We start from the raw sequence: 25,540 nt of genomic DNA on the forward strand, positions 1-25,540 counted from the left end.
CCTAGGGGACCTCCCTGCTGCTAACATCAACGGAAACACGCTGTGAGATTCAACCCATCTGTCAGATATTCATTACTACTACAACTATCCCTCATGCATTGTACAAAAACTCATTTATGCCTTCTTTCTTTTTTTATGCAAAGGAACTTTCTGATAATAGCTCTGTTTCTGGGAACAGTAAATGTACTTTTATAACTTTCTCATTTCAATGAACTTTTCTTTTCTTGAAGTTATCTGCCACACAGTGCAATCTCCAAAACATCTGGATATGAGCTAGCTTGATTTAGGTACACAGTTGCCAACAGCACAAACTGAAAGCTTAGACAAGACATTGCATACTTTAGTATTTTTATGAAATATGATTTCTAAAGTACCGCAGAGACAAAAAACGATTTTACAATGTACAGCCTCTTGTCTGGAAAGTTTAAGCCGTGCTGTAATCAGTATCCAAATCCAGTTACTGTCCCACCTGAAGGGACATGAGACAGAAAGGGAGATAACCAGCATCTCCAGGAACGCATTGCCTATCAGAAAGCACGGCACCTACCAAAAGCAGTGGGGACACAACCCCAAGATACCACTGGCCTGCACGGGATGTGTTACTGTGCCCTGCGCGGGCGTGCAGCTTATGGTTCATGGCTCAGGGATGCCTGTGCAGTACAGAAAAAAGTCTTTCTAAGGTCCATCCACAGTCCTGACCAAACATCTGGCTAGAATACACCTCAGTTTCCCAAACCAAAATCAACAAGAACTTGGGCTTCAGAAAATGATATTTTTCCTTCTTTTAATATTTGCTATGTACTCTTTTTTGTGTGTCTTCAGAGTAAAAGAGTGGGGGTAAATAGAACTGACCATACCAAAGGATTGTAAAATAAAATTTCATTGAGGCAAATTCAGCACTGATGATATTTTTTCTGAAACTCTTTGTCTCTTTGGACTTTTAACACTTTAAGGCAAACTAGATGAGGAATCTGAGTAAGTTTATGGAACAATATATCCTACAAGGGGCTAAGTAGTACTTTCCATGGGACAGTGACCTACTTGTGCCACTATGGTTTGAATTTTTATAATGCAAGAACTTAAAAAAAAAAAAACCCACCAAATCAAACCACACACACATCTGATTCAAGAGGCAGAGGTAAAGAAAGGAACTACAAAATAGAGGTACCGCAAGCATCACCCCAGCGCAGCCTGTACAGAAAGGAACTTCATGGCAACTGTTTCTCCACCTGACATGGAGCTGGTTCCCATGAATTGTACTCACAGCTGAAACCCTGGAAACAACCCTGATTTCTGCTTCCACTTAGATAACTGTGCACATAGGTTTCTCTATGGGTCTCTCCAGTGTATTATATTCCTCTCCCAACAAGGAATGATACTGCCTGCACTCCCAGCTAAAAAAAACCCAAGAAACAAACAGAACTGCCCACTCCCCACCCCCAAAATTACCCTGATTTAATACCAGATTCCTTTTCCCCTTTAAATGGCTTTTCACCCTCATCTTACTTTCTTAGGAAGTCTTGGAATAGCCCATTCTGATCCCCAAAAGTCTGTCATATACTAAAATGTCATTGTCTTAATCTTGCATCCACAGGGAGTGATAATTCATAGACTATTGAGTACAAATAGGACCCAACTTCAGCTGTTCTTTTAGCTAATATTTTGGGGACCCAAATATCTTTTTAATCTTCTTGTTGCTGCCTCCAACATGTAGTAAATTATTTTAAGAAATTATTCCTACACTCCTGGCCAGAGCACAACTTCTTTCTAATCCTCTATTTAGAGTAGCAGCAATCGGATTTCAGTTCAGAAGTCAGTTTTCTGTGTTGTATCTGGACCCAGCTTTTACAATCGAAATGTTAAGGGAGATCCTCCTTACTGACAGCATATCTACTGACCTAAATTTCACATCATTAAAATCTCTTAGACATTTTGCTGTTTTCCAGAAAAACTTGAAATAACAACCTCTGCCTTGGTATTAAGTGCTTTCAAATGAATCTTTCTGTAACCACAGAGAATTATAGCCTTGTGTCTCCCACTTTAATATTTACATGAAATGCAAATACTTGGAATTTATGGAGAATTAGTGAAATCTGGCACTAAACAGTCAAGACACTTCTAAAGATAAGGAAGCTGCCAAAACTTTTGATTCACTGCAGCGGATGTCATGTACATGTAATAATATACATTAACGTTTGGGTCATATTCTTGGTTTTAAATAGATGCAGCCACATTCGTGCACCCTCAGAAAACAAAGTACAACCACATTTTAAAAAACAAAACTGAATAGCCAATGGATGAATTACGCTGCCTTGCTTTCAGCTCAGTCTCACCTGCAAGATACAGCTCATGATATCGGATGCAATTTTTGCATGTGGTGTGTCCTCATCTTTACCAGAAGGCTTCAGGTTGTGCTCTAGACAAGACTCCCAGAGAGCCACGAGGGCTTTCCCATGCTTTTCTATGGACGCCGTCTCCCTGATGGCAGTGGTGATGCGAGTGATGCAGATTTCCACCACAGCCTGGTCATTGTCATTGGTCTGGTAGTCCTGGTTAAAATGAAAAGACATTTGCCAAAGAATGCCCGCTCTTTTCAAGGACTTCACAAAATTTACTGGGAGACTTGAAGTTTTTGTAACTGCCAGGTGTCCATTTTCTCACTTCCAACTTTACAACAAACACTTAGCATCATTAAAACACAGAAATTCATAATTCCATAGAGAATTCACTGGTTTAGGTCCTCAATCTCATTACTGCAAGGTGTGGACTATGTTATAAAATGATTTTTAGTAGTCTGTCTCAAAGCATGGCCTTCTTGACCAGAGATTGCAGCCACACGCCCTAGAACCACTTGCACAGTCCTCTTATCCCATAACCATCCTAAAACTGAAACAGGAATCATTATATCCCAAATATTTCACATCATGTTGAGTCCCTGTTGTAAACACAGTTAGTTTCAATTAGTATCAGTGTAATGTGAATAAAAGTTAATTAAAATAGGCTTTATCACAAAATCCTGTAATCCCCTGTAATTACTGACACAGTTGCCAGGTGGATATGAAATGGCAGCACTCTGCCGTAACTAAGAGATTCACGATACACAATCACCATCCCTCAGCCTAACCTACGCTGTTCCACCCTAAAAAGTAATGAAGATGAAAGACAGACTGAAGTATTAATCAAAATTCATTCGTTTTGCTAGATGAGGCACATACATTTTTAAAAGGCTGGAGCCAAGTTCAGCACCAGCTTGCAGAAGTGCAGCTCCAGAGTTAGCCCCAGGGGCCCTGCGCTGCAGCACGGTGGGGCAGCGTATCACGGGCAGAAGCCACGACGTTTAGGTCTGTCTCAAAGCAATTCTCTGTCTTGCTGCACAGCTAGCCCTCTATGAGCTTTGCTTGGTCTGACAGAATAATCCACGCACTTAATAAAAAAAGAAAACATGCTTTCTCTTCTGTATAAGGTTACCTATTGATGAAGAGGTGAACAAGTTAACAGCCACTGGCTGGGATGGCACAAGAACAAACCCCTGGCAAGAGTCGTGGTCACTGGCTGCGCATGGCCACAGAGCACAGAGTGGTCCTGCCCGCACTGCTGTGCAACTCCTGACATTTGAGGAAAAACGTATCAAATCCAGGCTGTTCATACAGCAGGAACGGGGCAGCGCTGGAGCAGCTCCCCGATCTCTAGAGCCCTCTGGTGGGAACGGCTGCTCGGCAGTAGGGCGCGGCTTTAGCTGCTCAACACAGACCCGTGTGCTCATAAAACATTTTGTAGCAAATCCAGGCATTTTCTCTCAAAAAGTGTATTAGGGGGAATTTATGTAAAATTCCTGATAATCTGTAGTTAGGCGAGTCAAAGCACATCCCAGACAGCAGTGGCAATGGCCAAAATATCTTGATTAATATTCTGAAAGACTGCAAATGTAATTGATGTCAAAGAAATGGACCAAAGAGAAAAGCCACACAGCACAGCAGCTGTCCTGATAGATGAGGCCGTTCTTGATGCAACCGGCAATGCCATGATGAATGCTCTGAGAGGCAGAGGTTTGCATGTTGCCAAAACTGATTTCTAAATTCACATGCTATATGACGTGCCAGAAAAGCGGTTGTGAGAACACATATGCGTGGCTAACTGAATATCCTAAGGCTCAAAAAATATTTTCCCTTCCTTCAGCAGACTGGAAGCAAGAAAGTTAAAGAGATTTGTTTTGTTGTTTTTTTTTTCTTGGACAGCACTTTTAAGGACTTTACCAAAACCCATGAGCCTACCAGCAGACAGAAAACTTTTTGCTGCAAACAGAATACACACTATACATACAACATACCTGTAACCTCCTGTTAATCTTTAATATGCCTTAAATATCTATTTAATAAAAAAATATGATAGAGGAAATTGCAATATCTTTAAAGGAATTCCAGATAGTCGGAACTAGATTTGATTACCAAATTTTAAAATCTTACACTTTGCCTGGTGTTCTTGAGTTTTTTAGAAAGTTCTATTGTGCATGCCCCTGTTTTTAATATTTTATTTATACAGTACATTTGATCTCATGAAAAATTAAGGAGAGTGTTTCACTTACCACAGACGAACTAATTACTCTTATTTGTTCAAGAGCTTCTGAGAGGCTTCCTTCGATTTCAGCATCGTCTAAGGAGAAAAGATCCCCTGCACGTGAAAGGTCCTTCTGTGCCAAAACCAGCCCAAACAGATGATGCATGGCTGTGTTTGCTGCTGCTCAGCCAAACCTCTGCATGCACCATGTGCATGAAAAACTCAGATGTGGACAGAATAGAAACAGTCCTGCAGACTAGTGATCAATTTAATACAAAGAATAAATCCGGGGCATATTTCAAGAGTTCCTTGGCACCAACCTAAATGAAAAAAAAAAAAAAAAAGGGAGGGGGGGCAGGGGGGGAAGTAGAATTAGCAAATGCATTAACCGTCATCTTCCAGTTTAACTAAGATTTTTTAGATACAGGATCCCCTGATCCAAGGATGTCCTTAAGCAAGTACCACAAACTGCATGTTGAAGGACCTTTTGCCCTCAAACACTAAATAGCTTAAAATTAGCTAAACAATACATAACTAAATAAATAAACCCACATTTTTCTCATTTCACTGCATATTACCTGAGCAGGAAGGTGACTGGACTAACTCATAAGGATTACAAACCGCTTTTCTGTGGTCAGTAGCAGAGCAGAGCTAGAGGAGGTGGGTGAAGCCACATCATTTGTTTTCTGAGTTGTTGTGTCTTGACTCCAGAAATACACTACTAGCAAGATCAAGAAGATAATGATTTTTGTTTAGAAAAACAGTCAGTTTTGTTGCCAAAATGATCCCTGCAGTCTTTTCAACTCATGTAAAACAAACACTTGGCTGAGTTGAAACTATGCACTTCTTGGCTGGGGAATTTAATAGAAGCAGAGTCAAGTGGGGCTGGGCTCAGCACCACGCACACACTCGTGAAAGAGGACAGTCCTGTCCTTGTGCCCCAAAACTCTGGTGTTTAAAGCATCTGCTGAAGAGACATTTGCCTTAATTATAGAAGTTTGTTCCTTCCACATTTCAGAAGCACTACTTGTTATTCCAAGCCTGCCAGGACTTGCGTCATATGCTGCATATACCTTTGAAGTGAGGGTCTTCAGGCCCAGCCTCATTGCACATGACAAAGGGACCGACAGCACAGGATCCTTCAAGCCCAGAACATCCCGTAGGGCTTGGACACCCTCCCTGGACTTTGCCATTTTTTCCAAGAAAAATGTCTATCCTTGAGTCTTCCAGGGGTCTCCATGATGGCCCTTACCAGTAGGAACACAACAAGGGCAATGCCTCCTCCCTCAGCTCCCAATTGCACTGCACTTCTTCCATCCTTTCCTACCAACACTAGTCACAATGACAAAGAAACCCACAAGCCACAATTTCTCAGCCCCAAAATGTGTCTCTAAGTGCAGAGCTCCATGGGCTGCTAGCCTTTCAGGCAGAGCTGCAAGGGAAGCGGGGCGACAGAACAGCCTGCTGTGCAAGCCCCTACTGAGAAAGGGGGGGAACTACAGAGGACATTCACCAGCACTCAGCAGCCGCGCTGGCCAGAAGCATACTGAGCTTCTGCCAGCCAAAGGGAACGCAAAGACAGTGCCATGGCCCTGAGTAAGCTCAGATGCACAAGAAAGGAGAGGTTAAAAACTTGAATGCCTCTGTGCCCCGGGAAGCTGCTGCACAGCTCAACAACCTCACACCAAACAAGCACTGCTCAATGGTCACCTCAAGCTCCCTTGAGCTTTAACTACATCTGTGTTAGCAATCTTTTGGTACACAAATGAACATGCTCACTGCTTCAACACCAACACCTTCCTCATCACCAGTATTTTCTCTACAATGAAGCGTGTGGAGACAAACACAGCGTCAGAGCAACTGCACAGTAGTCTATCGTTAGTTGCTGTTCCGTGAATCAAAATGTCTTTCTGAAGTAAACATATATTTATGTCCTTTACATTTACGTATGTGTATATATGTATGTCCTTCACATTTAGGTATGCAATGATCTGAAAGTTTCAGCCACTAGTGCGTGTCTTTGCAGGAATACAACAGATCCATGACTACCCAGCTGACAGAATTATGACATTAAGGTACACATACACTAAATATGACAGTCATTAATCCGAGAGTTTGAGTTGGCTTCAAACATTACATGTTGGAAAAGCAGTTGCTAGAACTGGATCAGTCTGCCTTTGTGCACATCGCTTAAATGATCTAGTCTGTGTTTTCAGTGAGTAAAATTTCCCTGTAGCTTTACATAGAGGAAGGAGAAATGCCTCAGATTTGGCATATATTAGCTCAAGTAAAGCACAGTGGAAAAGGGAATCTTATGAAAAATAGGCTAGTCATAATCTGGACAGAGTGCATAAGAAGCTGAGTAAGTGTGAAAAGTTAAGGACTCAAACATCACTTTTTCCACACAGTCTTGCGTTAGGTGGAGCTGCTATAGAAGTGTACAGCCACAGCCACCCCGATGGCACACGCCAATCGGGTCAGGCAGAGAAGAGCTCCTGCCCGCTGCTGCCTGCCTGCTGGAGCACGTGGTGGCCTGCAGGAAGCTCTGTGAGATGTGTATCTAACCCAGGCATAGTTTGACATGAGAACATGTAGTAAAATATACATTATGTCACAAACAAAAACTTCCCCTCTGTCTTCATTTATTCATCTAATACAGAATATTTACCGATTTTGAGGCTAGGAAGAGATCTGCCAAGCACACCTTCTAGATGGCCCACGTGGATTTACAGCCAGCTCCTGTAGGTTCTTCTCTCAAGCTGATGAATGAAGTACTACATTGTCACAAACTAGATCAGTAAAACTTCTTTTTTGAGATACGTAGTACCCTTAATCACTGTTACTCTTTTATGCTTTTTTTTTAGGGTAGGGAGGGGGAACACAAAAAGTCAAATAAAAGGCCAAACCAATGCAAAACACTGAGAACCTTCTGGAAATGACTCAATGAAACAACTTCTATTTTAATAACCTAGACAGCACCTTGCACTTAACCTGTAATAAGTCCAGTTGTAGGTTGTTTTTTTTTAATTTCCCCAAATCTATCAATATTTCTACACCAGACTTAAGTTTGATAATTTGCAACAAGACAAGAGCAGAAAAGAGCTAGTAAGATAGCAAACCCCAAAGCACAAAAGGCTAGATCTTCCTGACAATTGCTGTGGCATAAATCACTAGGCACCAAACTGAAGGGGATACTGTTAAGTATGAGGGAGACTGGGCTCATCATACCCATACTCAGCAATTCTCAAATTCAAAATACAAGTTCAAAAAGCCACAGACACAAGCTGATTTTTTTTACCTGTTCACGATTCCATGACACCCTCAATGATGGTTACAGGTGCTTGTGTTCTTGGGAAGCAAAGCCTGACCATTTGTTTTGCTCTCCTGCTACCCCAGGCAGCATCCAAGGGCACAGCAAGTGGAAAGCTGGGGAATCGGGTGGCAAGCAGTGAACCTGAAGCTGTTAATTGTAGTGCCAGCAGTAAGGCATTTCAGGAATGCAGACTAAAGCAGCCTAAAAGTTACAAGGGCTTCGTCAGGTGACTAAAGGAACCTAAATGGAGAGAGGCCTTATCTCTGAATGAAATGCTCTGTTTGTAGGACAAAATACAAAGCCTAGTCCACTTGAGGGCAGTTGTTTTTAATAGAGAAAAACAGAACTCTCTGTGTTAGTGGAAAGCTATCCTTCCCTGGGAAGAACATAAAAAAAAACCCTCAGTAAGCTCACGCTGAAAGAAAAAGGACAAGTGAGCGAACTTGCTACAGAAGAGATTTTCTGTCCAGAGGAATAAATGCTATCATTCTGTAACACTTTACATTAATACAAAAGAGGGTCTGAAGTTTGCTTTGGCTTTTGACATTACTCTCGTAAGCAGCACAACAAACTCTGCACACAAAATTTAGGAAAACGCTTGAGGAACGAAGCTGAACCCTCCATTTGATCAGCTGTGCTGAAATACAGTGTCCCCTTCTTAGCCTTTTGAAAATTATATTCTGTTCAATGTGCTTCTGCAGAAAAAGTTTCTCAGAAAGGCCCTGTTCTCTACCTGATGAACACTTTTCACCTAAGTTTTATAGACATTACTAATGACAATACAGAAAAACATTTACTTACTATAAGCTCTTTGAAATGGAATTATAGCAAATCTTCTTAATAGTTACATTGTGTAACAGTGCTGAAAATACTTTTCTTGTATAGGTCTTAAAAGGAAAGACTTGTCCCTTAAGCATCTCCTTGCTCACTACAAGATTGCACTGTTCCCTACTAATAGCTAGCTGGCACTGAAAAAAGGAAAAACATGATACACATGTCATTTATTTAAAATTTGTTTTTAAAAAGACGTCAGGTTGGATGATAAAACTGCTTCAGAATATGGTTCCTGAGATGTCTTATGACCTTGACTCCACATCACCTATCAGTATCTTTTCATTTAGATAGGATTGTAGATTTAGATAGATTACTGTATCTGTCAGACCAGTGCCTGAGATGGATCAGACTTCTATTTGTGTCCCATGTACACAAGCAATGGCACAAAGGCAAAGGGTCTCGCCAAAGCCTGTACACCCTGCAAGGCTCCCCACTGGCACACTGTCTGTGGGGCTTCACAGCAGGAACCCGTACCTTCCTATGGTCAAAAACGTCAGAAACAAAGCAGTGACTCCAGCTCTTGTAAGCAACTTCAAGTCACCATTATGAAGGGAAAAAAAGACGACAGCTTATAACACAGGCCACTTCCACTGGTTCATAGTGCAGTCCCACACCTAATTCAAAGTTTTGATTGTGATTTTCAACACCTAGTTTCAGCTTGTCATGAAAAGCGGAAAAGCCCTACGTTCCCGGGACCTTGAAGCTGTTCCCCTCCAACTCAACTTGCTGGAGGCACAGCATTTTTTACCAAAGCTCCTTATCAGAAGCAATCAGAATAAAGGCTAGCCTGACAGGTTTCAGAGCTTGAAGCAATTGAATTGGTTTGTTTGCAAAATAATTCCCCCAATAATAGAAGATTAACAATAAAAATTCCATGTAAAAGGGCAGTTGGACCTAAGGGCATCCAAAAGCCAATTGAACTTTGAGCTAAAAGACCGAGTCTTACAGTTTATCAGGAACTCAGATTCTGCAGAATGACATTAGAAGGACAAGAAAAAAGAAAGAAAAAAAATCTGTTAAATCAAAGAGGATAAAAATTTTGTAGAATTTCCTTCACTGTAAATTTAAAGAAGTTTGAATAATTTCCTTAACTTTCAAAAGACTTGAAATGTAAGTATGGTTACTTGATTTTACCAGATGGTGCTATCTCACTGAAACCAAAAAAGCAACCCCCAAAGAACGGTGCAATAATATTGCTGATCTAGTTCCATGCTAAGCAACACGAATCGAGAAAACCCTCACTATATTTAAGGAATTTTAGGAAATGCAAGCCACCTAGAATTCATGTTAAGTGAACCTCGTAGTATCTTCTAGTTTGCTCACTGCAAAGCAAGACACAATTAAAACCTTACTATACTGTTGAGCTGATCATGTACATGAAGTTACATAATAGTACCTCCTTCTGAAACGCTGTAAGTCCTGAGCTAACTCACCCCCTGCAGCAAAACACAGAACCCACTGCTATCGGGGATGGTCCCTGCATGCTCAAAGCCACTGGCCAGTTGCAGTTGAATACATTAGGAGACAACAGGCTGCAAGCACAAACAATCCTCTTGCTGGAGTCACACTGAAGACAGATGATACTCCAAACCCAGCACACAGCCAGGGCTCCCCAGCAAATCCAAGGTTCATTTAGCACTTCCCAGACCCCGCTCTCCTCTAACACTCTGTTTGCCATGGGCACCACGCATGTCTCTCAAATGCTGCAGCACAGCTCCTGGCTGGAGCACTTCCAGCTGGTGTTTCTTATTCTGCACTGAAGGTCCAAACTACCACAGGCACCACAGCTTTTTGATAACAAAAGGTAACGTTCATTTTCTGAAATATTAAAGAAAGAAATCTAAAAGTTATAAACTGAGCACCCGGTTCAAAAAAGTAACTTGGATTTAAGTATCAAGAAAATGACACAGGAGAGGAAGGCCATCTGAGAATTGTCCTTAAACAGGGACACTTGTGTTAAAGGACTGGGAGGCCAGAGGTCTTGCTTTATCACACCAATCTTGGGCAAATCATAGCCCAATGCTTTGACTACTCTATCTATAAAAAGGAAAATAAAATAATAAAAAAAAATTCTTACCTTGCAGACATGTTGCCATGCTTAATACTCCGGGTTGCATGAAGTGCTTTGGATGCCTTGGATGAAAGAGACTATAGGAAAGCAAAATAGTATTAGTAACTCTCTGCCTTTTCAGCACTCTTGTGTGCAGACTATAAAATATATGCTGCATGATACATCCAGGAATACAATTGTGTATTTCACAAAACAGGGTTTAATATTTAGGACATGGTCCCATAAAAAACCAACAGGACAGCAGCTCTACTAAACCCTGTGGGAGTTTGTGATATTATTCACACATGCATGGATTGAACAAAGCAAGGTTTAGATTTCCATTCTCTCTGGGGGTGGGGACAAATTTTTTCAACAACTGCATATTTAGCTTTATTTTACTTTTCCATGAATAAGAAAAAGATTAGAACTAACTTCAAAGCAAACTTCTATTCTGTGCATATATGATAGGATTCCCTTTTCTTGAAATCCTTCTCCCCCATTTCACAGGAAACATCTGTTTTGTGGAATGAGAAAAAGTATGTCTCAAACAGTTACTGAAGTTTGTAGTATCTCCAGGACTGCTGGATACTTCTTCCTTCCCCACACGCGCTCATACAGGAAAAGAAAAAGAAAGCCTAGATACATTTCTTAGTTATTTTCAGCCTGAAACTTTCCCAAGAATATTCACATATGCAATTTATGGACAGAATACTGCAAGATATTTCAGAGAACCTTTTTCCTTCCCCTCCATGTTACACTAATGACTCGATTTATTTTTATGTTTGAAAAGCATTTACTCAGTAAAATAGAGCACTCTTTCAAAACTTTTAAATTAAGTTCTCACATTTTTCAGTGAAAGAAAAGGATTAAAGATTATATTGAAAGAGCATCATTTTCACACAGGGTGAATAGACTACAGCAGTTCCCATGGGATCAGCTGCATATATTTAAACTCTTCCCACAAGACAGCCATTGTTTCCTACAAGCCTCTCTGTTTTTTTCTGTCATGACAGGTTTCCACACTTCATGTCATCTAGAAATCCCATAGATGCTGAGCTGGACCAGATGATGAAACAATAAATTATGGAGTCTACTAATTAGACTAGGGTTAAAAATGTTTTTTTGCTAGTGAAACACCTTGCTGCAGTCCTGGGAGCTGTGAACTGACTTGCTCTCAACATCCAGTTCTTATACACAAGGAAGCAGTAATCTTATTGGAAGCAACTGCAAAACAATCGGAGGAATTATACAGGCTCTTTTTAAGATCCATCACTTCTACCAGAACTGCAAGGCTATACTACTATCTGCAGTTTGAATTAAGTACATGTCTAGGAAGAACACTGAAAACCAGCATGTAAATATTCTCCCCTGCAACAAATTGGCTTATTGAGTAGGTTTTATAGGTCGGATGCTGCTTTAAATGAATGAGATTTCACAGATCTCCAGGGCAATTTTGGCTGCACCAGTCCATGCAGAACCTAAGTGATGCAAAGTGGCAAGAATGTACTTATGAACTTGAAAAGTGCTACTTTTGCAAAGAGTTTATAACTTGACCATATTTTTTTTCAATGTAGATATACCTACCTGATAACCTATGTGCTGCCAAGAGATTTTTCTACAATTTTCAGTGCATGACAAATCAAAGGTTTATATCTGACTGTTGTTTCAGAACACACGAATGCTGTAACACTTCACAAGACTCAGTATTTTCTAACATCAATGAGACAGCTTTGTAAGAATTACATTTCTAAATATCTTCATGATATTAAAATATTATGCTAAAACAAACACCGCACTGCTAATATGGAATAAACTGCTTCATATAACAAATACCAATGCACTCATTGTCATGGTTATGCTGTCAAAAGCTGGTCATTTTCAAGTGTTGCTCAACAAGCTTTCATATCTCTGACAAATTGTGAAGACTGTAGTGATGTTACAGAAAAAGAACTTGTTATAAAATTTTACAAAATATATAAATGTGCATTTCTGCCTAAAGACAATGAAAGACTGAACAGAACAGAGCATGAGGGACTACAGGATAGGGTCTCTAAGAATGCCACTTGAAGTAAAAATTGGGCTAGAAGCAATAAATGAATGCAAAAGTCACTGTCCCTCAAAGTCTCCTGAAACAGCAGTCACCAAACAATCACTGAACGTCCTAAGGTTCCGACCAAGTACCTGGCAATTCTCTCTAGTTTCTCTTCAGCACATTTTAATAGGGCCAACAGTTCCCTAGCCTGCCGGCGTTTTCAAAGTTCCCCTAACATAAGGCAATAATGCTACAGCACAGGGCACAAAGTGCCTCCTGAGCACAGCGAGGAAAGTGAAATGCATTTGATGCCCCAGGATGAATCAAGAACACTGCAGGATTAATGTACATGCTGTCACACACCACATACACAAGCACTGCTTTTTCTTTCTGTGGTACTTCAAGCTACCTTAGAATGTTTTTCACAAACATAACTGTAATACATTTATACATATAATAACCACACTGCATTCACAGAAAAACCAGTAACAGTCGCACTATTAATGACTACATTTCCTACACTCTCAAAAACCTCTTCCATTATTTAATATTTGGATCTGCTACTCAACTTCTTTCCATGCAGTAATTTATTCATTATTGAAAGTGTTAAATGAATGCATATTTAAGTTAGTTATTCATACCTCTCAGAAGAAAAATCTCTGAAAAACATTAATAATTGAAGGGAAATTGTCGCTCTTTAGAGAAATTCTGATAAAAATCCATTACAGTTGTCAGTCCCCCTTCCATCCCCCGTCTCTGGTATGCGAGGCTGCTGGCTCAGTGCACAGCCTTGTCAAACCAACCGTACAGTCTATTCAGTTACCCTGGAGTTGTCATGTGGAATCAAGCAAACAAATATCTTCTCTCCATTTTCCCCAACTCCAGCACTCAAAAACAGATCAGAACTAATTCTTCACAAAGCTTAACTTCAGCAGCAGCTTGAGTGAAAATGCTCGGAGCTTGATATGGAATTTGAATTAGTTAAGAGGATTTATCAACAGCCAGTGGTTACATTCAGTTAATTAATAACTTGCTTAAGAGTAACGAGGAAATTGCAGAAGTTAATATTACTTATGGGGCCTCTTCTCAGAAGCTGGTGAGAAGGCCGGACCCTTTCAGTGTCTTTGCAGGAAGATTAGCCAAAAGAAAAATCAAGGACACTGGAGGAAATGCATCCTTTCAGTTGACACCCGTTGCACCTCACCAAATTGTAGAGCTCCAGCCAGCCCTTAGAAAGCATAACTGCCCAGGTGGAACCAGTGCCCAAGACCTACCTGAACACCTCCAAAGCTTGGCAGCTCTAGCAGAGAAATGATTTCTAAATCATTCTGGCAGCACTCTCCATGCAAGCTGAACATGCTTTCCTTCCACATTAAGCACATCTGTATACTTTTCCCCTTAACTTTCCTTTCCAACAAATCAACCACAACTAAATCCTACCCTATGCAGCGACCTGAAGGATCCTAATGGAACTGATACTGGCTATGACCTCCTCTCCTAGGAGAGCACAGGAGCAAACCCACACTGGGAGTGTCCCAGCAGACATTTTTTTATTAACAGCCAAAGTAATATCAAATGAACCAACACACAGAACAGCAAAGTGTAAGGCCAAGCACTCCTAACCAGCTGCTGCAAGAAAAAACAGACTGTTTGCTGAAAGATAATGAATAGGCATGTTTGCACCGTTCTTGTTAGGGCTTTTGTCCTTTTGCAACACAGAAAGAGTTTATAAATGATACAGTTTTAAAAAAACCTGCTCCATAGAATACACATTCAGTCATATGAGTCCTCAATTTTGTTGGCAAATCCTCCAAATAGCTTTTTTTTGCTCCTGTTCATTCCACCATGGCCTTTACAAACACACACAAAATTAATGGTGGGTGAACATACTTTTACTGATGTTAAAAAACAACTATGACTTTCTTAAATAAAATGCAACTGTGCGTTCTCTACATCTTCCTTATAACTTAGTGAATATATGAAGAACACAGCTTGCTTCTTTCCTACCTCTACAAGGCTGTAAAAAAACTTGCAAGCTGACAGCAAACATAAATACTCTTACTCTAAAACTCATTTTCTAAACAAGAAGTTTTAAAAAAAATATTCTTCAAAAGGCAGCATGGTCTAACCAGGAGAGCATAAATGAGGGTCTTGGATTTTACTTCTGCATCTGTTAACTACTTAAGTCATTGTACAGCAGGAATTACGAGGTCTACTCCTTCACCCATTGCATGCCTACTTTTGACTTCTAATAGCAACCAAAGTTACATTTCCCTGCAGTGTCTGAAAATCTTCAAATTTTTCATGTGGAAGAAAAAATAGAACCACAAGCTGGTTTTGTACTTACTCAAACATAACTACAGTTGTAGCTAATGACAATCCTCAGAAGATTTACATGAAAAAGCTTTTCTGATAACTGTGCTGAAAGGGCAAGAACAGTGTTGACCATCTTCTCAGACAACCTGTTCTTTTAATGTCACGAAATGGACATTAGAAAGGGGTTACTCTTACTCTGAGGTGAATGCCCTCTGCTCCCAGAATCATCTGTATAGTCAGTAAGAAAAGCAAGACAGACAGCAGGCTGGGCAATATAAGGCAGCATAGTAAGGATCAGTGAGAGAGACCCAAACAAGCTTTGAAAAGACAACTGATGGCATTACCATAGAGCAAGACATTGATGTGGCCCATTCCAAGCTAGGCACTTCGATCCCTTCCGATCTGTATACTCCCTGCAGAGGTTTGACATGCTAGCATCACCCTTTACAACCCTGACATAGTCATACCTTAATTCTTTTGCTTCTGCTTTTTCATTGACAGATTCATTGCTATAAACCATTAATGTCACTAAGACAATGAAATGTTAGCTAACGCAAGGTGGCATGTGAAAGAATATGGCAGGAAGACTGACTCAAGCCACCCAGTGCAGTTGTCTTAAAGTTCTCTGACTTTCCTCTTGCTGTTTATAAAAACTGTCATCAACTACACAGAGAACCAAGAAATTACCACTGGACTGCTTAGAAAGAGAAACACAATCAGAGACAACAAAGAGCACTTGAACAACTCTAAAGCATATAATGCATGTGGTAAACAGTATGCTGCAATAAGGCAAAACATGATATTGTGCTAATAAGGCAAAAAGATTTTCACGTACATTTCACTATCTGAAAAAGGAGAATTTACTTTATGAAAATAGGTTTTGTCACGCTAGAAAAAAACTTGGTTTTAACTTTCATTATAATAGCTACAATGAATTCATGTCCTTTTTAAAAAAAGTACTGAGAATATTTATTTTGTTAGCCTTTTTAAAATAAACATCTTGTTAGGAAAGAGACATGCTATTGTTGTCTCTCTAACTAATTGGTGAAGAGAAACAGAATATTCCATATTCATTGCATTTAGCCTAAATGAGTCATGTTATCGTCTACCCAGACACAGCATTTTAATTTTAATAACAACAATGCTGACAGCTACAATACTGTTCTTGCAGAAGTTTGCTTGTAAATAATTAACAATTGTTGTATAATGACAGTGGGTTTTTTGATAGCTCTATTAATTTCACAGTCAGGCTGGTGTCTCTTTCATTTAGGGTATTCATAAAGATCCAACCCCCTCCCAACCTACTAACATAAAAGGCTAATGGAAAAAACAGGTTTAAAAAACAGGTTTACATCCCTGCAGTCTTTCCCGATGCCAAAAATCTGTTCTATGCCAAGAGTCAGCCATGGAAAACCAAGGAGGATAGTATAAAAATCACAGATCATACCTCCAAATGGTTTACATGTTTTACTGGTAATGATCCGATTTTGAAGTTCAAGCCTGCATTGCAATAAATAACAAGCTCACATAGCAAAATGCTGTTCTGTGTTGTAGGACCTGGTGGCACTGTCAGAGGTTAGACTCAGCACAGGATGGGGAACCACCTATTATTGTCCTTTAAGTATGTGCACTCATGCCTCTCAAAATCCTGCCAAGCAAGACACTGATGAATGTTTCCCTAACCCACTCATATTTTAAAAACCTGGCAACACTCCTCTGGTTCTGATGGAATCAACAAGTATACAAATACCTTGAAGACCATGAAAATGCTTCCCGTGTAAGCAAGATTTTTATCTGTCACATGCCATATAGCTCACTAATTCACAGCTACATCTTTTACATACATATTAGGAATTTCATCCAAGAATTTTAGACCTGGAAGCAATGTTTCCTCTAGCATAATAGCAGATATCCAATTTGATTTTTTTTTTCCCCTTCAGATAACGTATCCTGTTTTTTTCTTTTTTCCGTGAGGACGAAATGTTTCACCCCAGAAATAACAGAGCCTCTCAAAAGTCCCGTGAAGTTAATGGAGAGATTCTTATTGTCATTACAAGGTTCTATAGCCTTTTGTTCTCCCAGCAGGTATTTCCTGAAGTTACCTTGTACCCATTCGCTGTCTCAGACAAAGAAGTGAATAATGACACAGACATTTATGAAGCAGTCTTTGGTTTCTATATGGACTAATCTGGGCCATGCATTTGACTGGCAGCAGCCCAATACTTGGTGTACTTGCATAGTTTCATACACTAAGTGGATTATTCAGGATTGTAAGCTGTCTTGCCAAACAAAAAATGTTAGATGTCAACCTAACATTTCTATCAAATTCCATATTAATTATTAAAGCTATTTTCTAACTGTTCTAAGTGTGGGGGTTTTTTCCCCCCATGCTAAGTATTGCTTATACTCCAATTACTGGCAAACTGCAGCAATCTCGTTTGACACTTTTAGAATAGCTGTTTATTTCTAAAGGCCAAATCCTGTGTACCAAAGTCAAAGCTCCTGCTGAAATTAAAAGAGGTTTTCCCCAAACGAAGTCTAAAAACTACAAGATTTGACCCATTGTCTCAGAGGAGCTAGACCCTGCCTCAGCACCGTAGCTGTTAGTCAGGTTTGTAGGTGGTTATTGCCTGGCAGCCCTATCTTGTAACAATACACAGAGCTCATTATCAGCTGCACTGCTCCAAAAGGCTCATCTGCATCACAAAAGACAACATCTGCTGTGCATCTAGGTGCCATCTCGTTGATAAAGTATATCTGAAAAAGTTTGCATACTCCTTTCTTTATAGCCACTGCTGTTTTGGAGACAGTTCCGAAATACTCATAGGCAACAAACAAATGTCACTGTAGGTCCATCTGACAGCACTTCAGATGCTTCCCAGCCTCCCTTGCTGCAATGGCCAGACTGCAAACATGCCCAATCTCTTTTTTACATATACACATACATGCACTCTCACATTCATCTTTTGCATATCAGATAACATTTTCATTAACCACCTGCATAATTTTCCAATTGAACTGCATATTTTATTACTTCAGGCATCTATTTCCATTCACTTTGTTTTCCACATACCAGGCTTTCTAATTGAGCTGCATAGTTTATGAACTGTGCTAATTGAGCTGCATAACTCCACTGCTCAGTTTTTATATACTGTACCAAGCAGAATATCGAGTGCTGGATTTGTGCCACTGGAATTACAAGCTCTGCAAGTTAAGGAGTACTTTAACAGTTCTGCTGTATTTTTCACTTCTTAAGATTTCTGTGTTTTTTCTACTTTGTAATTCCCAAATGGGTTGAAACCTGCATTTGGCTTAAGCAAAAGTTTTTTTAAGGATGGCCAGGACAAATTAATTAAACTGTTGATGACAGCCCAAGTAATCCTTGTATTCTGTCCCTGAGAGCAGAAGTCAAGAAACTTACCCTAGGAGAGCAAAGGCAGTTACTCCCACACACAAGAAAAACTGCCTGACTACAAGTGACTGTTCCAAGAGGTGCTCACACTCCCAGTTTCTGGTTAAGAGCCAGAAACCTTTAAAAGGGTCCTAGAAGCAGGAAGGAAAGGCAGTATTGATAAGTAACGATGAGGACATGCTGTTCTCAGCTGCCACAAGTTAAGAGCCCAGCAATCAGGGCATGCCTGCTGCAGAGAGAGACAGCATCTGGAGCCAAGACTGGTTCTGCACAGCATCCAGCTGTTTCTCATCCTAATTAAGTCTATAGGCTAACAGTGATGATTAATATTAAACACCTACTCTCTGAAGCTACTAATGAAACCAGATAATCCGTACCATAGAGCCACATTTAAAATTAATACAGGCATTAATGCTAACTTACAAGAAAGAGAAGCAGTACATGTGATACAATGTGCTCATGCCTTTCTTATGCACAGGTTCTCCTCTTGGCTATGGATAGATGCCACAGTAACAGACAGTACATAAAAAAACACCACCAAAACATCTGTTCAGATGCTTAATAAGCTTACCATCATTAACACTATACTTCACAGATGAGCGCAACGCTTTGAAAGACAAACAAGAGGAATAGTACTTCCACCAGAAACTCTAATTTCAGTAACAGCATCAGAGCTAAGTAGTGGCAGTTATTTGGAGGCTTAAGGAAACCAGTCAGCAGGAAAAAAAAAACCAAAAAAAACCAAACCAAAAAAAACCACAACACAAAAACCAGAAGAGGCAGCACCTCAGGGGACAAGTTATTTGAGTGAATTAATATCAGCACTAATATGGCTATGTAAATGCCTTTCCAGGACAAAGTTTTGCTTGCTAGATTTGTAGAAGAGGGTCTCTATATAAATAAGTGAGCAGGAAACCATACAAACGCAGGATTGGAAAATCATCAAGAGATTACCTAACCTACCTCCTTATGTTGAGGCAAGAGCTATCAGGTCTAGGCACACCTGATGTTTGTTCTGATCTTGCTTCCCTAAGCAAAGCTTTTCAACACTTCATAATTAGGAACATACCCAGTAGCCAAAGACTTCTTCATACCCCATTAGAAACAGAGGACAACAAATCACTGTTTTGTTAGTGTTTGACTTCATGATTCTTTGCTCTTGCAAACACCTCCTTTCAGAGCAAACATCTCTTTCAGCTTCCCACTCCTCTTATATTTTCTTGTCCTCTTCCCACCCCTCCACCCCCCACACACCCCCTTGAATCTCCACTGGATTCTCCTTTCTGGAATTTCTCAGCCTACTCCTACTGGGTACTTGTGCCATCAGGGAGCAGCAGGTCGCTGCTATGCCCACAGGCCTGGGCTGGGCACCAGCAGGGTACGATGATGCTCTCTAACCAATCTGTCTCCCTGCCCAGGGAGATGGTGCACAGCTGAAGCCTCCCTGCCCCAGCTCCTGGCCACAAAAGAAGCTTTGATTCTTGTGGCATGGTCAATACAACCAGTTTAGTTTATTATCCTGCACCAGCCACAGCGATCAAGCACAAGGCTGCCAACAGGTACCCCCCAGCCCACACAGTATATCAGCCCCCTGTCCCGTTTTGGCTATCCTCTTCACCTCCCCTCCTCTGCCTTGTGTATGCCTCTTTGTCACAAAACTAAAATTCCCATTACCATTATCCAAGTAAATTCAGTTTTATATAGTATTACAGACACAGTTGCCAGGATATAGCTGGCTTTGCAAAAGTCCCCTCCCCAGAAGGCTGCTGGTACTTCCCCCAAATTATCTGTGAGATTTGATCATTTCCCTAATGGCCCCTCTTATCCAGCTGTGCAATCCAGCTTTCCCCCATACCTGTAACTTTTGTTAGCTTCTCACACCATAATCTGTCACATCTGGCAATTTCACACATCGTGCCCCGTGCTTTTCTATGTCCTGTTCATGTGGCCTAACCTCAGGCCAGGGCCTGAGCAAAATTTGCCTCACAACATTTTCATTTCCTCAGTTTCTTTGTGGTTTGGAGTTTTTTTGTGGGGTGTTTTCTGGTTTGGGGCTTTTTTTTGTTGTTAGTTGGGGTTTGTTTGTGGGGTTAGGGTTGGGGTTTTGGTGGTACCACTATAACCTGTTGTCTTTTCCTTAAGCATTCCCCCTAGCCTCAGAACCTCCTGCTCCATAGATGTGGCACACAGCTAAGCAGTGGCTCCAGTGTGAAACCAGTTCCCTGAATTTTCAAAACATATTGCAGAGAAACCATCTTTCCTCTCATAAACTAAAAATGTAAACCAATAGTCTCCAACATAAGACAACATCTGATCCTTTGTGTCCAAAATATTGTTCTCAGTTTTTTCCCCCAGCAAGTCTGAATTTACCAAACAGTGAAATGTACACATTGCATTAAATCAAGTAATAGAAAATTCAGTGCTCACCTTTCAAATCCAACTCAGTAGTAAACTGATTCAATTTTGCTGTCAATTACACTAGGGAGAAAATAGAAAAAAAAAAAAAATCAGATTAACACATTCTGAGATGAATGGTATTTCATATAAGTTTAATCTTACTTTTGAAAGGTACAAACTCATCACATACATCTACATGGAGAACCCTGCAGAACACCTGCAAGGCTCAACACCAAAACAGTTACATCACCATCTAACTGTATTAGGGTTTCCCTTTTTCTTTCCTTCTCAGCAGGACTCATGGGACAAGAAAAGAATTTAGGCTGGGATCTGAAATTCCCATACCCAGTCTAATTGACTTTAACCATAAAGGTAATTTTCTCCTAACTGTCAAGTCAGATTGCTCCTTTAGCCTCCCTCAAGACTATAAATAGCTGTTCCTCTCTCTTCTCAGAACGAGAAGAATTAAAGAAAGAAAAGACATGGAAAAAGATTGAAATCCAAACAAACAAGAGGTAGATGCCATGAACTTAGGAGATGTTGTTAGGAGGCATCAGATCTTAAGTCAACAGATTCTTGAACTTAACTTCAACCATACGAGTAACAGTCTCATTCTTTTTAATTATTCATTGCCCATTTCACAGAGTCAGAGAATGCCAGCATGGCTGAGATGGGAAGGCACCTCCAGTAGTTATCTAGACTAACCTCCTGCTCAAAGCAGGGTGAGCCAGAGTAGGTTGGTCAGGGCCGTCTCCAGTTGGACTTTGAACATCTCCAAGGACAGAGAGTGCACAGCCTCTCTGGCCAATCTGTTCCGGTGTTTGACCTGCCCCACAGTAAAGAAGTTTTTCCTTACATTTAACTAGAATTGCCTGTATCTCTGCTCATACCAACTGCCTTCTGCCCTGTCACTGAATATTGCCAAGAGGAGTCTTGCTTCACTCTTCCCCGTCAGGTGTTTATATATATCAGTAAGACCTCCCTAGGCCTCCTCTTCATCAGGGCAAGCAGTCTCAGCTCTCTCAGCCTCTCTCTCTGTACCACCCCCTAATCATCTTCATGCCTCTTCACTGGACTCACTCCAGTATATCCCTGTATTTCTCGTACTGAGGAGCCCAGCATTGGACCCAGCACTCCAGACACATCTCACCAGTACTGAGCAGAGAGGAAGGATCACCTCCCTTGAACAGCAGGCAATGCTCTGCCTAAGGCAGCCCAGTGCTCTGTTGTCTGCCTCCGCTGCAAGAGCACATTGCTGGCTCACTCACCACCAAAAGTCTTCTGTATCTGTAAACTTCTGTAGACACTGATTCAGCTTTCCACACATTGTTTTCCAATGTTTTCATCCACCATTTTTGAGAATCAGGCTTTAGAACAATATAAGCAGGCACTACAGAGAAAAGTCATGGCTGTCACAGCTGGACTCAACGATGTGACAACAAATAAGACAAGTGTGATACTGGTATTGGAATACACAGTGACAAAAGGAAAAAGATCAGCATTCTAGAGTTAAAACTGATCAAACAGAATGGTCAGCCTTACCTAGAAGTTTTCTGATGCTTAAATAAATCATCTCCAATTCCACATTCTCATTAATTCTTGCAAATAAACTCTTTCCTACTGGTTACCGTAATGATACTCTGACAATAGAGAGGATTTTAAACGAACATCATTTTCTTGTCTGAATTATATCCAATATCAGTTCCATTTATTGCATCTCATTAACAGAAAAAACCTCCACCAATGTGTAAAGCCTTCCTGAATGTCCTCAAACCTCTGATGAATTTCACTAGCATTATTTCACCTTAAAAATTATAAAATCTACTTAAAATCTGCAGTCTAAGAGTACCTTCACCCACCCTACATTATGCTCCCAGAAAAGGGTTAATGTCATGCATATATACAGACTAAGGACTTTCTTATTTTAATGGCAAGGCAACAAAGAAATTCACTTAATGACAAGTTCTTGGACTAATGTATTATTCATTTTGTTATGTGACAGTAGAACAAAATTGTATCCATAAATATATAATGTTGTACACCACTTTTTAATGTAGTTTACATTTATGAAATAATTGGCTGTCTTTCACCACATTATCCTCTCTTTATTCACTTTTTTAAGTGGATGTCATAAAATGCAGTTCGTGACATAGAAGATGCGCTCATTTCAGGAACAGAGACAGAAGCTAGCTTGGATAAACATGTGAATGACAACCTCTGTTTCTGATGAAGTTTTCTAGTTTGCTGGAAAGATCTTGGAGGCATCTTTACAGTGTTTTTCTCACATATAAATCGCTACATTACTCCTTTTTCCTTGTGATTAACTTTATGTATTTTTAAATGCATGAATTCATTCAAAGTCAACATATTGTAATTAATCAGCATACTTACCTTCATTTACTTCGTGGTACGTGGAGTTTTGACTCAAATAGTAAAAATATTCAAGCCTCCCTACTTGGTGTCCTTGAGCAAGGCAAGCCATGAGCAGCGAGACATCTCAGCACAGGCAATACCCTCGCTGGCAGCATCTGACTGTACCCAGCAGAGCTGGGTGCATGCACCACGGGCCACTAATGGTCCCAGGAGCATCAAGCAGTGAACCAAGTCCCAGATACACCCAGGGAGTCCAGCCAGAAGCAAAGGAAACAAGGGCAGAGACAGGACTGGTGACAAGGCTAAAGCACATGTCTGAAATCCATCCAGGAAATGGAGCAAGATGCAAGCTGTAACATGCTTGTATGAAGGGTCCATCCAGGAGCCAAGCTGCTAACAGCATCGGTCTGAGGTCTATCCAGGACTGAGGGACTCGGCTTCAGCTGACCTGGGACCCCAGGGCAGGTGTGGGTGGTGGCCCCAGGTGAGGCTGCTCAGCACCATCAAGGCCAATCAGTGCCCTCAGAGCACAGACACTTTCAAGGTTCCATTATTCATGTCTCAAATTTTGTTCACCTTCATAGTTATGAGGAACATTTCTAGATTATTTTATCCATTCCAGTCACCTGTATGGCATCTCCAGTTACTGCCCTTGCATGCTTCATGTTCACACCCAGTTCTGGGTTAGGTACCACATGGGTTCCTTACACTGAGAAGGCTTTTCTTTAGGCAATGGGGAGGTGTAGGAAATAAGTCCTCTGCTGCCAGTGCAGCCCCAGCTCCTTCCAGCCTGCTCTGCATCAGCCATGAGACCCAATTCTGTCTACACAGGTGAGAAGACTCCAGCTAGCAGGCTCTGTAACAACAGGAACCACCTGAGCACCTCAGCCAAAATGTTGTAAGGCATGTAATAAAACCTATTCCTTCCACAAGTCTGTAAGCTACTAACATTTTTACAAATCTGCATGCTTTTGCCCTTCAGCAACAGATGGGTCTCATGGATGTGAACAGGCAATTTCAGTGCCAGACAAATGCTGCCCAACTGCCAAACCCAACACTGAATCTTTACTTGAGCAGCAATTAAACTAAAACAATGCAGATACCCGGAGCCTTCCTTTAATCATTCTCCCAACCCTGTGTTAATTAGCTAGGCTGCAGTAACTACAGAAATGATGAGCCTACATGAGAATGAAAAGTAGAATTATATTAAAAATTCAGTAAATTATACAACACTCCTTCCTATCAAAATATTTTAAAATATTCATGTCCCCACCCATTCATTACCACGAAGTAAATGAAGGTAAGTATGCTGATTAATTACAATATGTTGACTTTGAATGAATTCATAAAAATACATAAAGTTAATCACAAGGAAAAAGTACATATTCTACAAAGATCCCAGGATTGTTCATTAGACTTCCTCATATTGCGGATCACTAACTGCCATTACCAATCAGATTAAAAGGTGGCATTTAGGAGACGCCAAGGCTCAGCACGCAGGCACTCATGCCACCGTGCAAAGGTCACCATGGTGCTCACCGGGCACCCAGCGCCGAGGCCGGGCTGGCAGAGGGCACGCTGCTGTCCCCCGTAGGGATGGCAGCGTGGGAGATGGCCGAGCGGCTCCTGACGCAAACCCTCGCTGCTCTCGCTCCCCACGGCCACTCTGCACACCGGCACTATGCGGCCCGAAGGCCACCGCTTTGTGTAACAGAGGGGTAGCACCACGGGCCTGACTGCCTGCGTCTTAAAAATCATAGAAGTGTTCAGGGTGGAAAACACTTTTAAGGTCATCAGGTCCAGCCATTAACCCAGCACTGCCAAGGCCACCAAGCCATGTCCCTAAGCACCACAACTACGTGTTGTTTAAACACCTCCAGGGATGGTGACTCCGCCATGTCCACGGGCAGTCTGTTCCAGTGCTTGGTGTCCTTTTGGTGATGGAATTTTCCCTAACCTAAACTTCCCCTGGCGCAGTCTGAGGCTGTTTCCTCTCCTCCTGTTGCTTGTTACCTGGGAGAAGAGGCCGACCCCCACAAAACACGACGGTTGTGTGTCCCCTCGGCACAGGCACCGCTTCAGGCACCTTCACCTGCGCGGGGCTGCGGCCGGGCTCGGGGGGGACCGGACTGAGGGGAGGACCGGGGTTGGGGGGGGGGACGGACGGGACCAGGGGGACAGGGCCGAGGGGCGGACCGGGGTGAGAGGGGTACGGGACCGGGGGGACCGGGCCGAGGGGCGGACCGGACCGAGGAGGGT

At 41.3% G+C, this 25,540-nt stretch overlaps 1 protein-coding gene across 3 annotated transcripts in view; it reads right to left on the reverse strand.

The window, feature by feature from the left end:
- The window catches only part of VEPH1 (ventricular zone expressed PH domain containing 1), a 102,000-nt gene extending 88,274 nt beyond the window's left edge, over positions 1–13,726 (reverse strand). For all 3 annotated transcript variants that reach the window (XR_008825216.1, XR_008825217.1, XM_056358809.1), the window contains exons 1-4: positions 13,425–13,726; positions 10,779–10,849; positions 4,583–4,874; positions 2,334–2,549 (exon numbers count right to left, since the gene is read on the reverse strand). Coding sequence is in view for 1 of the 3 variants with exons in the window: in XM_056358809.1 (XP_056214784.1) it covers positions 2,334–2,549; positions 4,583–4,720 (354 nt within the window). In the remaining 2 variants the exon portion in view is untranslated. The remainder of the gene's footprint in view (positions 1–2,333; positions 2,550–4,582; positions 4,875–10,778; positions 10,850–13,424) is intronic.
- Between the last annotated feature and the right edge of the window lie 11,814 nt (positions 13,727–25,540).

Source organism: Falco biarmicus, chromosome 13, assembly GCF_023638135.1.
Source record: "Falco biarmicus isolate bFalBia1 chromosome 13, bFalBia1.pri, whole genome shotgun sequence".
Taxonomy (NCBI): Eukaryota; Metazoa; Chordata; class Aves; order Falconiformes; family Falconidae; genus Falco; species Falco biarmicus.